At 35.9% G+C, this 17402-nt stretch overlaps 3 protein-coding genes across 6 annotated transcripts; 1 reads left to right on the top strand and 2 right to left on the bottom strand.

Annotated features, from left to right (window-relative positions):
* Positions 1-130: 130 nt before the first annotated feature.
* On the bottom strand, positions 131-2931 carry LOC126751569 (TRAF3-interacting protein 1). Its single transcript, XM_050461939.1, has 5 exons — positions 2706-2931; positions 2506-2623; positions 791-2385; positions 491-705; positions 131-393 (listed from the first exon to the last, which is right to left on the bottom strand). Exons 1-5 carry the CDS (start codon positions 2835-2837, stop codon positions 246-248), a joined length of 2208 nt encoding a protein of 735 aa, XP_050317896.1. The 5' UTR covers positions 2838-2931; the 3' UTR covers positions 131-245.
* Positions 2932-4057: 1126 nt separating this feature from the next.
* On the bottom strand, positions 4058-8282 carry LOC126751568 (protein suppressor of hairy wing). 4 transcript variants are annotated; one of them, XM_050461936.1, is made up of 9 exons: positions 8192-8282; positions 6869-7296; positions 6632-6790; positions 6119-6546; positions 5923-6055; positions 5674-5864; positions 5506-5612; positions 4757-5445; positions 4058-4674 (listed from the first exon to the last, which is right to left on the bottom strand). In XM_050461936.1, the coding sequence occupies exons 2-9, from the start codon at positions 7289-7291 to the stop codon at positions 4414-4416; spliced, it is 2391 nt and encodes a 796-aa protein (XP_050317893.1). In that variant the 5' UTR covers positions 7292-7296; positions 8192-8282; the 3' UTR covers positions 4058-4413. The 4 variants fall into 4 exon arrangements, with proteins under 4 accessions (XP_050317893.1, XP_050317892.1, XP_050317894.1 ...); XM_050461935.1 differs by lacking the exon at positions 8192-8282 and adding an exon at positions 7904-8075; XM_050461937.1 differs by lacking the exon at positions 8192-8282 and adding an exon at positions 7457-7831.
* A 480-nt stretch (positions 8283-8762) lies between these two features.
* On the top strand, positions 8763-16174 carry LOC126759825 (palmitoyltransferase ZDHHC6). The gene is made up of 6 exons (XM_050474965.1): positions 8763-8961; positions 9928-10112; positions 14469-14550; positions 14633-14931; positions 14987-15205; positions 15280-16174. Exons 1-6 carry the CDS (start codon positions 8901-8903, stop codon positions 15778-15780), a joined length of 1347 nt encoding a protein of 448 aa, XP_050330922.1. The 5' UTR covers positions 8763-8900; the 3' UTR covers positions 15781-16174.
* The last annotated feature ends 1228 nt before the right edge of the window (positions 16175-17402 follow it).

Raw genomic sequence — 17402 nt, 5'->3', positions numbered from 1 at the left:
AAAATTTTATGAAGATCGGTTGAGTAATTCTCGAGAAATCTTGACAACCGCCTATATATTTGAAAGAGTGATCGAGTATTTTTTTTAATTTCATTAATTTTGGTATTAATATTAGACAGTTTTATTGATCTACAATTTATTTCACGTCGTTATTAAAACGTGATGCTTATTTGCTTGAACTCAATTTCAACATAAAATATATTATTTAATTGTTAAACATATAGTACATATATTCTTCGGTCTTTTTATTGTTCTGCAAGCATTTTTAATATTTTCTCAGAATTTTGCAATATTTTCGTGCGACTCGCGTCGATCATTTCCATAAACTCCTTGATGTTCGCTTCGATTTGCACAAGTTGTTCTTTCATCGGCTCCGTGGCTGACTCAGTGAGGCTACAAACAGAAACACATATCAGCCGTAAAATTGTACACGTATTTCACACTATCAGTATTGCAGATATATGGTAACTAGAAGCACCCAAATTAGTACCTTTTTTCGCGCCTAAGCTCATTGGCCACGTGTGTATACGTGTCTCGCCACATGGTCAGTTCCAATTGCATGGCATCGATGTCTTCTGGTATGAAATCCATTAACTTGCCAAAGGGGTTCACTGACTTGGTCAAATTTTGTATGATGTCGCGCAGACTGTTCATTTGGCGCGCCGAGCTCTGACGTACAGCTGAATTGTTGGTTAATTCCATATCCTGTAGAAAAAAAATTAGTGCTAGAACTCGTTGAGCGGTGTTACAAATTTTGGTGTATGATTTTATATGAACACTCGTGCGTTACCTTCTCATTGCGTCCGACAGAACTATTTCCATTTTGTTGCTGCATAAATTCCTTTTGCGTCTCCAGTATCTGTTGTACTAGATGCCCCTGTTGTTCCAAGTTACTTCCTAACTCGGTGTCCTCGGCACTCGGCATTTCTTTCGCGGATTCTGCTATATTGACCGTATTGGCATCCTCAATGACAACCAAATTCTCACCGTCATCATCTAAATCGCCGAAAGATTCCAATTTTACATTGATACCGGATAATTTCACCTGATCATTGGGCTGCAATACAATCTCAACATTGCGATCACGTCGGCGTGGCGCACCAGGACGTGCTGAGGCAGGTCGGGCACTCGGTGGACGCAATGAAGTCCGCGGCCGATTAGATGTATTGTTAGTACTGCTGTCGCGAGAGTTTTCACGTGTAAATGTTGACTCGCGTCGCACTTCGCCCGGCGTGGATTGAGCTGGGGTGGGCAGCGGAGTTGGCGTTTGAATGGGACTTTTCTTTTGTACCGTTTTCGGTGTTTGCGATTGCGTGACTGAACTTTGTACAGGTTGTTCTTCCTGCTTTTGTCGTGTGTTCGCTTGCAAAGTTTCATCTAATATTTTCTTTAAAATATTCGCCTCCGAATTTTCATTATCATTCTTCTTATCCTCTTTCGGTTCCTGTATTTGAGCTTCGGGCTCGTCACGTAATGCTTTCTTAGCGCTTGATCTCCGACTATTTGCAGATGCCCTTTTAGATCTTGCCGAAGATTTACGACTTCCTCCGCCATTTGAACCATTCATAGTCTCTGTATTTATATCTAGTATTAAATTATTACTTCCAACATCGATGGATGGGTCTATTATCCCTGTACTCATACTCATTGTCGAATTATTTTCCAATGCATTTTCAGATGCTTTCAATACTTCTTGTTCGACAACCTTGCTGTTACGTCGCTGATTTTCATTTGAAGTAATTTGATTAAGAGATGATTCTTCTCTCTCCATTACTATCGGCCCAAATCCTATAGAATCGGTATTTTGGGCGATCATAGGCTCATTGCTTGTTAAACTTTCAGTTTCCTTTCCAGCAGGTTCTTTTTCTTTTATCGGCGACGGACTTTTGGCTTTAGTGTCAGTTTTATTTTTGAGAGGCTTGGTTTGTTCAGCATTCTTTCCAGCCTTGTCTTTTGTGTCCTTAGACACTTCCTTCAACACTTTTCCGTGCTTATTTTTGTCACGAACTTCCGTAGATCTGTGCATTGGTTCTGGAGTTCGTTTGACTGGTTTTTCAGACTTGGTCGTAGGCGTAGTGGATTTGGAAAGTTTTTTGACATCCTTTGCTTTTGTATCCTTTGATTTGCTTTCTTTATCTTTGGACTTTTCTTGAATCTTATCTTTATTCTTTTTTTCCACAGGTTTTACATTAGGCTTTGACTTTGTCGTATTTGTTGTTTTCATCGTTCCTTTGCTGTTTAAAACTTCTTCGACAGCATTTTTCCAGTCTAATTTCTTTTCTATTACCTCTCCCATTAGTTGCAGTAGCTCATTGGTCTTTTCCGGTTCTTGACCTGCCACTATTTTTGTAGTCCGCACAGCAATAGGTTTATTCGAGGTAATTTCTGTGGACGATAAATTGAACGAAATGAAACATTTTAATATTAAACATTCCTTCTATAATTAATTATATAAGATATAAGTTATTTTCTATAATTTCCTTCTCTTCTCACATTTTTACTTACTTATAACATCGATCATCTTCTGCAAAAACTTCATCTTGTCGTCACGATCCTTGATGTTATCAGAATTTAGCTCCTCGGCTGTGTATAAACCCTCAAAACAACCTGTTTCTTTAATGACCTAGAAATATACGAAATTAGGTCAGCCATACACGTATATGTATGTATGTGCGTATGTGGTTCCAAGAACTCGATAAACGTACGGCATTAAAGACATCGTGCAGAAAGCGAAATGGTGGCTTTGTTAACAACTTCTCCGTCAAAGGTGGTTTCTTCACATATTTCCCTAAGGTTTGCTGGGTCACTTTTATCACAGATATGTCTAGATCTCCCATCTCTTCAGCTCTTAAATTTCTTATTATTAAATTACAATTTTTGCTTAAAAACACTTATCGACGTAATTTATTTAAACATTTTCCGCGAAATGGATTGCGGTTCACAGTTATGTGTGTTCTGAATTTTCATTTGTTATTTTGATAAATTCAACACGGGAATATGAACTTCGGAGTTTCAGTTATGGCCTTTCGTTGACTTGGTAACGGACAAATGTATGCACACATTCATACAAATGCCGTACCAAAGTTCTAGGTACACGTTTTTACCAATCCCCTATAGCGTTATTTGAAAAAGGACCAAAATATTTTATTAAAAATAATAAGAATTTCTTTAAAAGTGAGCCATACATTTTTACATACATACATATATACATAAAATTAGTATAACTTAAATAGACTTCTAAAGATAAAATACATACATATATGTATAATAAACGTATAAAGTTTAAACTTTTTTTCTAAACATAGGGACTCTCCTACAAGTTTAGAGTATGTCACTGAAGTCTGAAGTGACGCTGATTTTGGTGACTCTTATCAATTAGGCAAATTTTCATAATTCAAAATTCTGACACTACAACAATAATAATAACAGAACTCCTAGCCCGGGAGGAATTGCCCCCCCACTCTCTCCCTCTCCTCTTGACTGTCTAGGTATATCGATATTAAATCTGTTTCAATGTGTCAAGTAGCTTAAAAGTAAGAGTTAACACGTTCTCCAGAGTCACGAATTAAAGTGTAATAATTCGAAGAACCAACGCTGGCGGTTAGTAGTTCCAAAAAAACTTTATATTTGCTATGGTCGCAGTTATGAACGGATTTCGTACGAATGTTGTTAAGATTTTGATTTAGTTTTTGAGAAACGTGCTGGGGATTTATTCCCATAGTGGATGTGGAGTTTTCAATCATTTTAAAACCAAATGGGATAGTAAGCCTTTTTTCAAACACGAGTTCATGTCCAGCTCCAATTTACCTTATTGTGAATAAAATAGAATATTTCTCTGAAAAATTTTATGGTTGCTGTAAAACATATTTCGAAAGTATAAAAAAGGGTTTTTATCAAACAATTTATAAAAAATTAAATATTAAAGAATACTATATAGATTAATATTTGTATATACAAATTATTAGAATATACATATGTATATAGAGCAAAAGGCAGCTTTTTTCCCTTGTTTTACATATAACAACAATAAGATAATAAAACATTAAAACTAAAAACATTAAGTTTTGTTATTTCATAACTTCAATTCAATTGTTATTTATTGCTTGGAAAAATATTTTACAAAAATTAAATGTAATTCATTTCGGCGAAACCGAGTGTCCACAACTAACCAAACTTCATTTCAGCGATAAAAATTCATTCATAGTACACACTATATGATGCTGGTATAAATCTATTCATCGAGTAAAGAAGTTTGTATACGTGTACGTAAATTTGTACATAACATTATATAGTATATATGTATATTAAAAATGTTAGACGTCAGAAGGCAACTTCACTACCATAAGTTTTGTTTATGTTATTCTATATTCAATATAAACAAAGGCAACGATCTCGGTGCCTATTAATTTTCTGCTAATTTTTCATATTGCTATTGTCATCATCTTTATCGTTATCACCATCATCGTCCTCGTCGTCATCGTTACCCAGCACGTACTCAACTACTTCATCGATGGGATAATTATTTAATAACTCCTTTATGGAGTTATTATGAATCACTACGGTAAATAAAAGTTTCACGTATTCACGCATTCTCGTCGCGTAATCACAATCTCGATATGTTTCTGCATCTTTTGTTAAGTTATAACCGCAATTTTCAATGACACGGCATAAAACCTAGAAAGTTGTAAAATATTATGTTATGTAATATTCATAGTTACATATATGTATATAAACATAAGGTTATGGTGAATCTTACATTTTCTTCGCTATTGGTTGGCCAACCAAATTTCTTCAAAGTTTTACTATCGACCAACATATCTAGTAATTTTCCGACATTCTCCTTCAATTTCATATCCTCTTCATTCAGTTGTATTGGCTCTTTCAATATGACATTGTCTGTACCAATTGCCACAGCCAGTGATTCAGCTAATGATTTGCGTCGTTCCTTTTTAACTTCTGCCGATATGTTAATAGGGCTCATAGTGACAGCAGTCACTGTTTCTATGGGACCATCTCCGTCTAGTGGTATAACTGTAAAAGCTTCGTCGTGGAGGACCATTGCTGTTTCTTCAGCGGCAGGTACATCATTGACGATGAACTCTTTCACCACCAAACCACCTTTACTGCCTTTATTGTTGTTGTAAATCTCCTTACTGTTCATACTGCCAGCGGCCATAATGGCGGCGTTACCCTCTGTTTCGCTAAGGATCTGTATTTCATTTGATGCTGCTCCTTCGATTTTGTAAACATTTTCACTAGTTTTAATTGCTTCGTTTTCTTTGGGTTTTTCATTAACGAAATCTTCGGGATCCATTTCATGCACTTTGAGGATGTGAAATTGCAAATTTTTCACGGTACTGAAGTCTTGATCGCAGACATTGCAATAAGTACGAGTGCGTCTCGTAGATTTACGTGTAACTGCTTTCTTAGCTGTTTTTGTTGATTCTAATGAAGAAATAGCATATAGAGTTTCAACTGAGACAAAGAAGTTTAAAAAGAACTCACTTTTATGCACGAAGTTTGCCATATGATCCTCCAGTTGAGACTGATCGGCAAAAGTACTATTGCACTCATAGCATTTCTTGATGTGAGTCTTTTTGTGCTTGTCGAGGCTGTTGAGATTTTTTATTTTAAGCATTGTTTTTGTGTGAATATTAAAAAAATCGAACTTACTGTTTTTGTGTCTTGAATTTCTGATCGCACTCTGCGCATTCGAACGGTAAAATATGGGTTCGTGCATGACTTCGCAATTGTGATGCCTGGATAAAGCTTTTATTACAATCCGGGCAGGTATGTGGTCTTTCACCAGTGTGCCGCTTCATGTGGCGATTTAACACCTCCTTAACGGCAAACGATTGATTACACTGCAAGAAACGGACTTTTGACTCTAACTTCTATTAAAGTTTTAGATATTCTGCTTACCACAGAACATGTGTAAGGTTTTTCACCAGTATGGTAACGGCGATGTTTTTTCAGAGCAATTAAAGTGGGGAATTTCTTCTCACATAAATCGCAATCGAAAGGCCGCTCTCCGGTATGCGTACGTGTGTGAATGCTGCAAATTAAATACTAATTGATAATATTTGAATTCAAAATATATTTAAAGAATTGCACTTACTTTAAAGTAGATAAACTGTAAAAACAATTTTTACATTGCGGGCATCTATATTCAGGCTTTTTGGTAACGTGTGTACCCAAATGTTGCCTTAGGTGAGCACGAAGATTGTCCAACCGAAAGAAAGCCTTGTCGCAGACTTTACACTTCATGGAGTCATTTCCTGAGGCTGAACAAGATGAATACTTCTGATGGCGTTTAAGATGGTACGCACGAGTAAAGTCTTTTCCACATATTTTACATGCAAACGGTTTTCCTCGATTTTTATGCTGCTCTTCATGGAGTTTTAATAAATTATCGCTGCGCAGTTTTGCATTACAAATTGAACATGGGTAGGTGTCGAATTCGGAGTGTGTAATGAATATGTGGCGTTCATAGCTCATTTGCGATTTGAAAGACTTTGGGCAATCAGGGCAATTAATGTGTCCCAACTAATGACATACAAAGTAAAAATTAATATAAAAAATATAAATGCATATATCAAATATTATATTAGAACACATAAATAAATCATACATGGAATGTGTCATAGCTTTCGCCACAACAAAAGCACACATCTTTCTTCTCCATAGTAACAGCATCTTTCTCGATTTTATCGAGATTTTTTAGCATTTCATTTTTGCGCAAATGATAACCACTGTCGTAACGGCAAAATTCCATATGATTTTTGAGACCCTAATTTAAAAGAAAAGTCAATAAATTAGATTGTTTAATTTTATCACAATAAACATTAGTGTAATCTTATCTACTTACACTGAATCGTCTAAAAGTTTTGTAGCACTTGCCGCAAACATGTTCCATCACATCATTTTTCCCATCAGTGTCATCGGCTTCCTCTTCGCTAATTTGGAGTTCCTCAGCTACTTCTCCAGCAGCGCTCGTAACACCTTTTGGCTCCTCATTCAATACAATAGCTATTGTTTCTCCACCCTCCAAACTGGCCTCGTCTTTTATGGTTTTCAATACATAGTGGTCCATGTCATCATTATTTTCAACAGTAGTTTTGCTTTTTCCAATAGAAAGCTTCACATGCTTTAACGGTGGACTAGAGTCCGGATTGGCTGGTTTCGAACGTTTTGAGGCGCGCTCATTCAAGATTTTTACAGCGTTGTTTGGACTTGTTTGGTTCACAGGTTCTTTGACCTTAGGGCTTGACTTTTTGTTGGAATCCCCCATATTTACTGATAAGTATAAGTGATAAGTAAATGCTTAAAATTAGTATTTTGAGTAGAAATACAACTATAAATTAAATACTGTACTTCATATACATATATTAAATTTTTGTAAGCGGTGCATTAATATAGACATTATATGTACGTACAAATTTGTAACAATACATACATACTTTGATGATTTTCCTGAAGGCACTGGTTTATTAAAACATTGGAATAAGTCTTTCGTAATTTAAAATAAGTGTTCTATTTCTTAATCAATTTCTAGGCACTGTGTACATTAAAAATTGGGCTAACTACGAAAAATGAATACGTCAGCAACGCCTAGAAGCAGTAAACTACATACGATACACATGCTGAAAATTTATACTAGAAGCAAACCGATCTTGAGGCGCATAAGCATACATAACTGAACTTCGCGTATTCAGTGAACCGAACACACACATTTATTCAACATCGGCGACAGAACGAATGCAACAAGTCTCTACGCTATCACATGCACACACACATAAACTCTCTCTCATAGGGTGCGAGAAAGTGAACACCATTGTAGCAACTTTCGAGCAAAATCACAAATTAAATTTACTTCTAATTCTTGTTCATTTTAATAGCATACTTTTCATGAGCGATGGTACTTCAAGGACTTTTGTGTTTTTTCTTAGTTACAATTTAATTTCAGAAAGAAAATTGGTTTAAGAAATTATATATTGATAAGAACACAAATTCCATCACACACATATGTACGTCCATCAGTGCGTTGTTTTGGTATTTTGTTATTCACTATTGTTTGTACACCTTTCATATTATTCTTTATTTTTACACCTTAAATTATGTTCAGTATATATTATATTAACATACAGTATTTAATTAATTTGGTATTTTTTAGTTTTAATACGAAATTTACCTAATTTTATGCTTTGAAAACGAATTCCACAACTTCACATTTAATGCAATGGACCAATGGCGTGGCCATATTTTCAATGCGGCTAAACTTCTTTACTAATGATAATCTATTACATTTTTTGATTTTAGAATTTGCAACCAAATTATGTTATGTAACTTTAATCGCAGATGATATGAAAATCTTAAATATTCGATTTGAGACATATTTCACTTTAATATTAAACTGATTGGACGTCAATAAAATAAAGTAATAATAAACACTCAATAATCGATATATATATATAAGCGATGTGTAAAATTCACTGAGTTGATGCCTAATAGTATGCAATAGTTTTTGATTGTAAGTTTAGCAAAAAATTTAAAAACATGCCGATAGAAAATATTGACCCAACACAAGTTTTAAGTGAATTGTTAGAAACTTTAAAATATTTTGTTTGTGATAAACTAGACTCATATCTATTTCCTTGTTACACATGTCATGTAGTAGAATACTGGTTACCCTGTTTCATGACGAAACAGATGTTTTCGTATGTGCTATTTTTGACATTCTATGATTTACTTATTGCGGCTTCGATACATCAGTAGCGCTTTTGCTTTTCTGTGAATTGGTTTTAATCAAATATTTCATATAATATTATTTGGACGCCTAACTTAAATTGGCGAAAAAATAAACAATAAATTGTTAAAAAATATTTCCAATAGTGTACAAAATGAGTACTATTTTTTCAGGGATGTGGAGATTTTTACATTGGGGTCCGATAACGGCATTGAGTAAGTGTCTAGTTTACATACTCCCATAAAGGGATATAAAGAAGTAAAGGAAATGACCTATGGTCAATGAATGTGGCTAGAGAGATGGCATAAAATTTTGGCATTAGAGTCTTTGTCTGCATACAAATTTGCAAAGTATGCAGTCGACCAAATCTTATTCATTTACGTCTGGTTTTGTTTATATGTGTAGATATCAAAAAAATTTATATTATATTAATATCGTAGAAAATCACGATGATATTAATTAATTATACGTTAATTAGCAGTTAAGATGACAAATAACTAAGTAAGGACCACCATGGTGTAAACTGTAAACAACTTCCGTGTCTGTCGATGTTTGCGGAAATTATTCATTTCAAGTCACTAATTTCTTTCACGGTGATGAATGTGTACATATTTATATTTACACATTTGTTTTTGTGCTTTCTTTCTTACAATAAGTTCATTTCCATTAACTTGCAAATTACCCTCTTAATTAGTTCCTAAGATTAAGTTGCCCAAAACAAAATCTCCTCCTCCGTGTCTATAGTATTGCTTAAATACCGACATTTGTTGCGCTTTAGTTATGCTCAAAGTGTAACCAACTTTCCAGAGAGAGTAAAGGTGGCTTATTTAATGAATGAACGCACTATTATATATAATAAAAAACACTTGGTTTTTGCGTATTTGCCATATAATTTCCTTGCGCCGTGAATTGCTGTCACGTGAAAGTGTGCCCGCTAATTGTTTTGTCCTACTTCCTTATTTCTAATCATATATTACTAAAGGAGTTTACTGAATGCACATACATACATATGCGTTTTGTATCGCGTAAATTCTCCATGCGTGCTGTTAGTCTCATACAATGTATACATACATACGTATGTATACGCATCTAAGTATGTACTATATCTGCGTATATTAAAAACTGTTTATTACCGTTGAAATAATTAACTAATTTATTTTTAATATTTCTACAAATTTCAGGCATTATAAAAGTAATAACTTTAACCGCTCTCTATATGAACTCAATGTGGTGGCCGCCGAATGCCAGTTTGGGTGGCTTCATTAACCAGGGACTCTTTCTGATGCTGTCGTCATTAGCTACGTTTAACTATGTTATGGCGACTTTAACAGGACCTGGTCTACTGCCTAAAAAATGGAAACCAAAAGTAAGTGCAGCTATAAAATTCACATATGAATATGCAAATGTATTCATATCCATGAGGACAATTCAGCTAATTGTAGGCAACAATTTTTGTAGACGCCAACTCCTATCATTACCTTACTTATTCCTTTGAATGGTCTACAATTTTAGCGTTTTTGAGGTGAGAAATAGTGCTATCGTAGCGATAAACCAAATTCTGTGGTTAGAGTGTCTAGATTGGTTCATTTTTTTGGGTTATTCAAATCGCCGCTTACTCCTGTTGTTGTGGTGGTGCTTATCTAGACTCTCTTCTGGTTGGAAAGGCGCAGGTTAGTTGGCATCGAAATAATCTAACTGACCAGTTATTAAATTTTGCAGATATAAATTTCGCTTTCATTAGGTTATTCAGGTTCGTTTAAGTTACCCTCAACGGCTGGTCATTAGTTAAATATGTCATATTGGAGAATACTGTTTATAAGCGTGCCGGCTTATAATGACTAAAACAATTACCATAGCAAATTAATTTCTATGAGCATAAAATTTAAATTGAAAAATTTAGGCCAAATGTACATATGTGTGCATATAATAAAAATTTGCACGTTTTAAGCCAATTTTTCAAACAGCGCATTTACAAGTTTTGTAGATACATACACAGTTTTCGTACATTTGTACGTTCGCGTGTATAATCCTTCATGTTGGCACTTTTGATCCTATACTTAATAAACGTTGCAGTTTAGCGTAAACAAAGCACACCACCGCACGATTACTGTTGTAGCGCCGGAACACCCCATCCAAAAGTGACATTCGATAAACATCTAGAAGCGAGCCCAAGCAAAGCGGAGCGGAGCAGTTTCGTACCGGCTGCACGAAATGGTGCGCATTTCAAGTTCCGTCTCAATTTGGTGGCAATTATTTGTTTCTTACACGCGACCGCGAATGTTTTTAACACTTCCTATTTTCTAACAAATGACTGCATTTATTGTTACGAGACTACTACTAAGGTCGCATATATTTACATAACACATATGTATGCATGTATATGTGTTAAGAGAAAGTATGCAATGAATTTTTTACTACCAATTTATTACCTTTAATATCCTTGTAGCATTATAATTATTAAAAGGAATAAGAACCAAGTTGTTTAAGCTAACCTAACAGTAATGACGGGCAGTTGAACCTCTTAAAACGCGACTTTGTTGCATTTACAAACAATTCCACTTGCACTTTAGTCCACACCTGTCACGCAATGGCCAATTAAGCAATTCGGACTACGACATAGAGGCGTTTTTGGCGCGCTTGCTAATAAAGGGAAAGTCCACCCATTGCGGTAAATCAAGCATCAAGAGGTATATGCATAAGGACGTTGAAATATTACATACATTTTCTTTGTCGCACGTTGTGAAATAATGTATTCGTCGTCACGACTTCATCGAATTTTGCAGCCACTCCTCTTTATGTAAATGATTTTCAAAGAATATTAAGGCCATGTGATGACTTTCTCATATGCGCCATACTAAATGAAGGCGACCGATGTTTCGTAAATATTGTTCGACCGATTGTGTCATAGTTGTCAAATTGTAGCTTCAATAAAATAAAAAATATCTAAAACTTTGACTTCCCCTGCACTAACAGTATATTACCCTTCACAGGTGCGTTTTTTATAGCAGGAAAATTTTGAATAGTGGGTGTGACCTCGCCCCCTAATAGGTACATATCTCTTAAAACATTTAAGTGAGAGCAATTCATAGCTCAGTACAAATCTTATATGAATCTCTACGGACAGTGTGAAAATGAATGAAATCGGATCATAACCCCGCTTCCTCCCGATATAACGGTACCGTTAAAAATTACCTAAAGCGCGATAAATCAATAATTAAATTCGCCATAGACATTAAATTTTACCCCCCCCAAGTTGGTATGTGGGCGCTTTGTAGGATCCGGAATCAAAATTGGACAATGTGCGTGGCACCGCTCTTCTTACTCTTTTTCAGGTGAAATCTCATATGTATCTCGGGACATGACTGATTTGAACCAAAGTATGTGATCTCTTTTTACATTTACATATGTATATAACACAGAGCGAAAATGGACGAAATCGAACTACAACCACGCCTACTTCGCTTGTAACACAATTTTAAATTCTATATGATCCTTTTATTTTCCAGTATAAAAATCAAGAAGCAATTAATAAAACGAGGTAAAACTTTGCCTTTGAAGTATACCACCTTATGACCAAAAACTGTTCAAATCGGACCAAAACTGTTGAAGCCCCTAAGTATCGAATATGTAGACCTCAGTACTTGTAGTCGACATTTTAAGAATGAATGAGATATGTCTATAATTGAAATTCAGTGGGAATCCTTTCCTGATAATAGTATGTTTATGTACTTTCCTTAGCCCCCATATACCTAATACAAAAATTTTCAAACTTCCGGGTGACTTTATACGGCATATATCGACCAATATGTGAGCTATCTCTATGAAAGTGAGAGAGCGTGTTTTAATAATAACAATATATTTCTGTGCTTAAAATGGACAAAATTGGGCGAAAACTTGTCTTAGCCCCGATATACTAATTTCAGAATTTTCGAACATCCAGTTGACATCACTCCATATGATTGGTGATTGTATATTAATTGAATATATGTACAATTAATGGAAAAAATAGATAAAGGTGATCAACTCCCATATACAACCTGTGATTATTTTTGTTATTCTAATACGTTTTGTGCCGAATATGTCGGTCAGTGTGTATTATTTATATACTAGTTCATAATTTTAAAATTCTTAACAAATTCTTCAAAATCTGTATCGTTTATTATTTGAGAGGCAAAGAAATCCCTCTTACCTCAATACGTTAGTGCAACGTTTTTTCCAATCCTTGAAACAATTGTTAAAGTCAATTTCCTGAATAGCCTTCAGTACGCGTAGTGATTCACATTTAATGTCTTCAATTGACTCAAAACGGTTTCCACGGAGCGGTCGTTTGAGTTTGCTGAATAACCAGAAATCACGCGGAGCTAAATCAGGCGATTAAGGTAGTTGCGGTGCGATATTGGTTGAAAATTTGGCGAAAAACGGACGAAGAATCATTGCAGTATGCGACGGTGCATTATCGTGGTGCAAAAATCAAAACTTTTCGGACCATAATTTCGGCCTCTTTTTATGAATAGCTACGTGCAAACGACGCATAACATTCACATAGCATTACTTGTTCACAGTTTGGCCGGACGGAAGGAATTCGGAGTGCACCACACTTTTGACGTGTTTTTTTCGGCTTCGGCTCACCTTTTTTACGATATTTGGCCGATTAATCGTCTGTTTCCGGGCTGCAAGCATAGATTGAAGACTCATCGCCAGTAATAATACGTTTCATGACATCCTGGTAGTTGGAAAGCACTGTTTCACATTCGTTAATGCGACGCTGTTATTCGAGAAATTTTAGTGATTTTGGAACCAATCGCGCTTTTACTTTCCTTAGGCCCAAATGATCTTTCAAAATGGTTTTCACTGATCCTTCCGATATGCCAACGAGCGATATACGCTTCTTAAGCATCAATTCCTTTATTTCATTGACGTGTTGATCGAGCCTTTCCAACATTCTGAACATTTCGACACCAGAAATTTGATTCCGCGCACAAAATCGATTGAAACGTATAAATTCCGTCTTTTCACCTGCATCTAAACCGTTCACGGCAATGGACAAGTTTTCCTAAAAATTATGTGATTTAGCGCTGAATTAGAATGGAATTGGTCCATACCTTAGTCTAAACCTCATATCCCTAATATAAGAAATTCCCATTCTCTGGTCTAAATTTATCTACCTAGGTTGAGTTTATCTCACATACATATATCTCATAGGAGGATGTTGTTAATATAATTTTAGCTATCGCGTACTAAAATATAGCTGTAAAACTGAATCTAAGTTTATGGCCTTCAATATAAGTCAAGAAGATGCCAAATTTGATCGCAATTTATTTACGATTTCATCGAATGATGGTTGTTTGCCACCACCTGAAGGAATTTCGACGGCTTTGATTCAATTTGCAAGAGTATAATATGTTCGGTTACACTCGAACTTAGCCTTTCCTTACTTGTTTTTCTAAAAATGCCATTTTCAGTGAAAAATTTTATGGAAAATATATTTTGAAACACGCAAAATAAATAAAATTTACTAATTATAAGCATATGCTCATCAGCATTATATAATTATAACTGTTACGGTCTATGATTTTGTCCTATATCTGCCCCGGTGTGAACATAACTATTTAAAGCAATACATTTTCACTCAAAAAATATAGTTATACATATGTATGTATATGATCACGAAGCTATTTGTATATACATATGTCTTACTGTTATTTCCGTCATACTTCTTTAGAATCCGAGTGATGTCGCTCAATTACAATTCTGTAAGATTTGCCAAGGCTACAAAGCGCCCCGTTCACATCACTGTCGCAAATGTAAGTCAGTGTTTTATCAATTCCTTTGGTTCCATTTATTCGATTTTATTTAAATTCTTCAATTTAACTGTTGTTTGTTTAGGTAATCGCTGCGTTAAGAAAATGGATCATCATTGCCCGTGGATAAATCACTGTGTGGGCTGGGCAAATCACGCATATTTCACATACTTTCTTACCTTCGCCATTTTGGGCAGTTTTCAAGCATCCATAATACTGGGTTTTTCCTTCTATCGCGGTGTACATCGCTATTGGTATCTGACGCACGGTTATACGCACATGGCCACAGTGCAGTTCACAATGGCCAGCATAATAATGAACATTATAGCCACAGGATTGGCAATCGGTGTTGTCATCGCCTTGGGTATGTTGCTCTACATACAGGTAAAAATAAACATATTTTCGCTTTGGCTCAATTACTAAAATTGATAATTTGTAGCTTAAATCGATTCTAAAAAATCAGACGAGCATCGAGATGTGGATTGTGGAGAAGGCAGTTTATAGGCATTACTGCAATCCAGACGATGATGATTTTGTGTATCCGTACGATTTGGGCTGGCGCGAGAATTTACGACAGGTGTTCTGCAAACGACTTGTAGCAGCTGGTCAAGGCATTGTGTGGCCTGTGCTAGATGGTTGTGACCAATACACCTTAACGGTATGTTATCGATTAAATTATCTTCTTTAAATACGTGCGTATATGTGTGTATTAAATGCGTAAATAATTTGTAGCGCGAGCAAATCGCACAAAAAGCAGAGAAACGCGCGCGCACCAAAACCTATCGGTGCATACGTCCAGCAACAGGTCGCTTCCTGCCGCTCTTCTCACAAGGTTTGCGTGTCTGCCTGTCGCCACCGTGTACTGATGAATCACGTATTCGACTCGAGCCTGGTGACGTAATCAAAGTAACACGTTTCCGCCAGCATTGGCTGTTCGGCGAACGAGTAGTGTGTGATGCAGAATTGAACATGCCGGATTTACAGCGCAAGGGACCAATACGTGGGTGGTTCCCACGTCGTTGTGCTATTGAGCTAATACAACCTGAGGATTACTTTGACCAATCGGACGATGAAGCAGATAGTGGGGGCTACCCTCAGTCAGAGTTGGTAACTAAAATCACTGCAGAACTGAATAGTATCCCAAATGGCGTGCCAAATATGTGTAATAAATCGCTTGTCAATGGCGGAAGCAAGTCACAAAATCAGAATGGTCAACGAAAGAAGAACAAATGATGACGTAGCATGGATAGCTAGATTCGAAAGGAGAATATGGGAAAGTACACAAGTGCAATTTTCAGTCGTTATGTGGACCGTATTTTTACATTGTCAGGGGTTTTTAAATTGACGCGGGAGGTTAGCGTGTTGTATCAGTCAACTACTTCCAAGACTTCTTAGTGCTTAAATATAATTTATCTGCATAAGCCATATACTTACATACATACATATTTATAGTATATAGACAGATGAACTAATGCGTAGTATACTGCATAACTGAAACTATTTATAACTATTTTTAATGCTGTTTACATATACACATATACAAACAAACACATTTATGATATATATATATATACATATATGGTCTCATCTTGTAGTGTAATAAAGGCAATTGCTGCAACTAATGACATTCGCAGTGTATTTTTTTTTATTTGATTATTTGTTCCCCAGACCATATTCTACACCTCAAGGTTCCAATTCAAAGTTCGAAAAACAAAAATATGTAAGAATTATTTTAGGGGCACACTTAGTGTGATCACCTAAAACAATGTGATCTTTAGGAGATTTTCTTAAGAAAACTTAAGCAAAGAAATAAGAAACGTAAACGTTCGGTGGAAAATAATTCATGCCCAATTTCGGGAAGATATCTCGTCAAATAAGAAAGTTTTCCTTACAAGAATTGAATTTTGATGGATCAGTTTTTACCACAGCTACTTTTAATTACTAATTTTCTACAAATGATGTTCGCAGGCCATGTTTGACTGAGAGAGTTGGAACTAATAAGAGCGCTGCAAAAGTTTTTTTCTAATAAAACAAAAACGGTTTGGGATATCAATGAAATTCTTTATTCCTGTAAAAGTACATTCGATGTCATTATGTATGAAACTCGATTTTTTTGGCCACCACGGTCACGCTTGCAGAAGACCAGACGCTTAACCCAATTTTCAACGGTTTTCAAGTATAAATCGACTGTTACTGCTGCAATTCAATATTCGTACGATGTTCATCAATCGTCGCTGTTTTGTTGGCATAGACCATAGACTTGACGTAGCTCTACAGGAAATAGTCTAACGGCGTCACATCGCACGAAGCTTTTCAATAAATCGATTGTAACATTCGCTGTGTGGCTTGTGTCGCCGTCTTGTTGGAACCACATATTGTCCCAGTCCATATCATTCAATTCGGATCAAAAATATTCGGTTATGATTGAGCGGTATCGATTCCCATTCACAGTAACTTGCCGGTCTTGATCATCACGGAAGAAGTACGGCCCAATGACGCCCCCGGCGCAAAAACCGCACCAATGGTGACTCATGGATTGCTGCCGACCAATAACGCATAATTTACCTATTGACGAAGCCATTCAGTCAGAAATGAGCCTCATCGCTGAAGATAATTGTTCCTCAGCCCAATTCACGAACATATGACGATTCTAGTGGTTAAGCGGCTTCAGTTCTTGCGTCAACTTGATATTGTAAGGATGTAGGCTGAGATCTTTTCGCAAAATTCGCCACAACGACGTCACAGAGATGCCCAACGCTTTAGAAGGACGGGTGAGAGACTGCTTAATTGATGCGCTAGCGGCAACAATATTCTGACCTGAATTTATTTGCCTTTATTCGTAAATACTATTTTCT

Source organism: Bactrocera neohumeralis, chromosome 2 (genome assembly GCF_024586455.1).
Source record: "Bactrocera neohumeralis isolate Rockhampton chromosome 2, APGP_CSIRO_Bneo_wtdbg2-racon-allhic-juicebox.fasta_v2, whole genome shotgun sequence".
Lineage (NCBI taxonomy): Eukaryota > Metazoa > Arthropoda > Insecta > Diptera > Tephritidae > Bactrocera > Bactrocera neohumeralis.
Note: the sequence above shows the minus strand (reverse complement) of the source record. Positions and strands in the feature narration are given on the sequence as shown.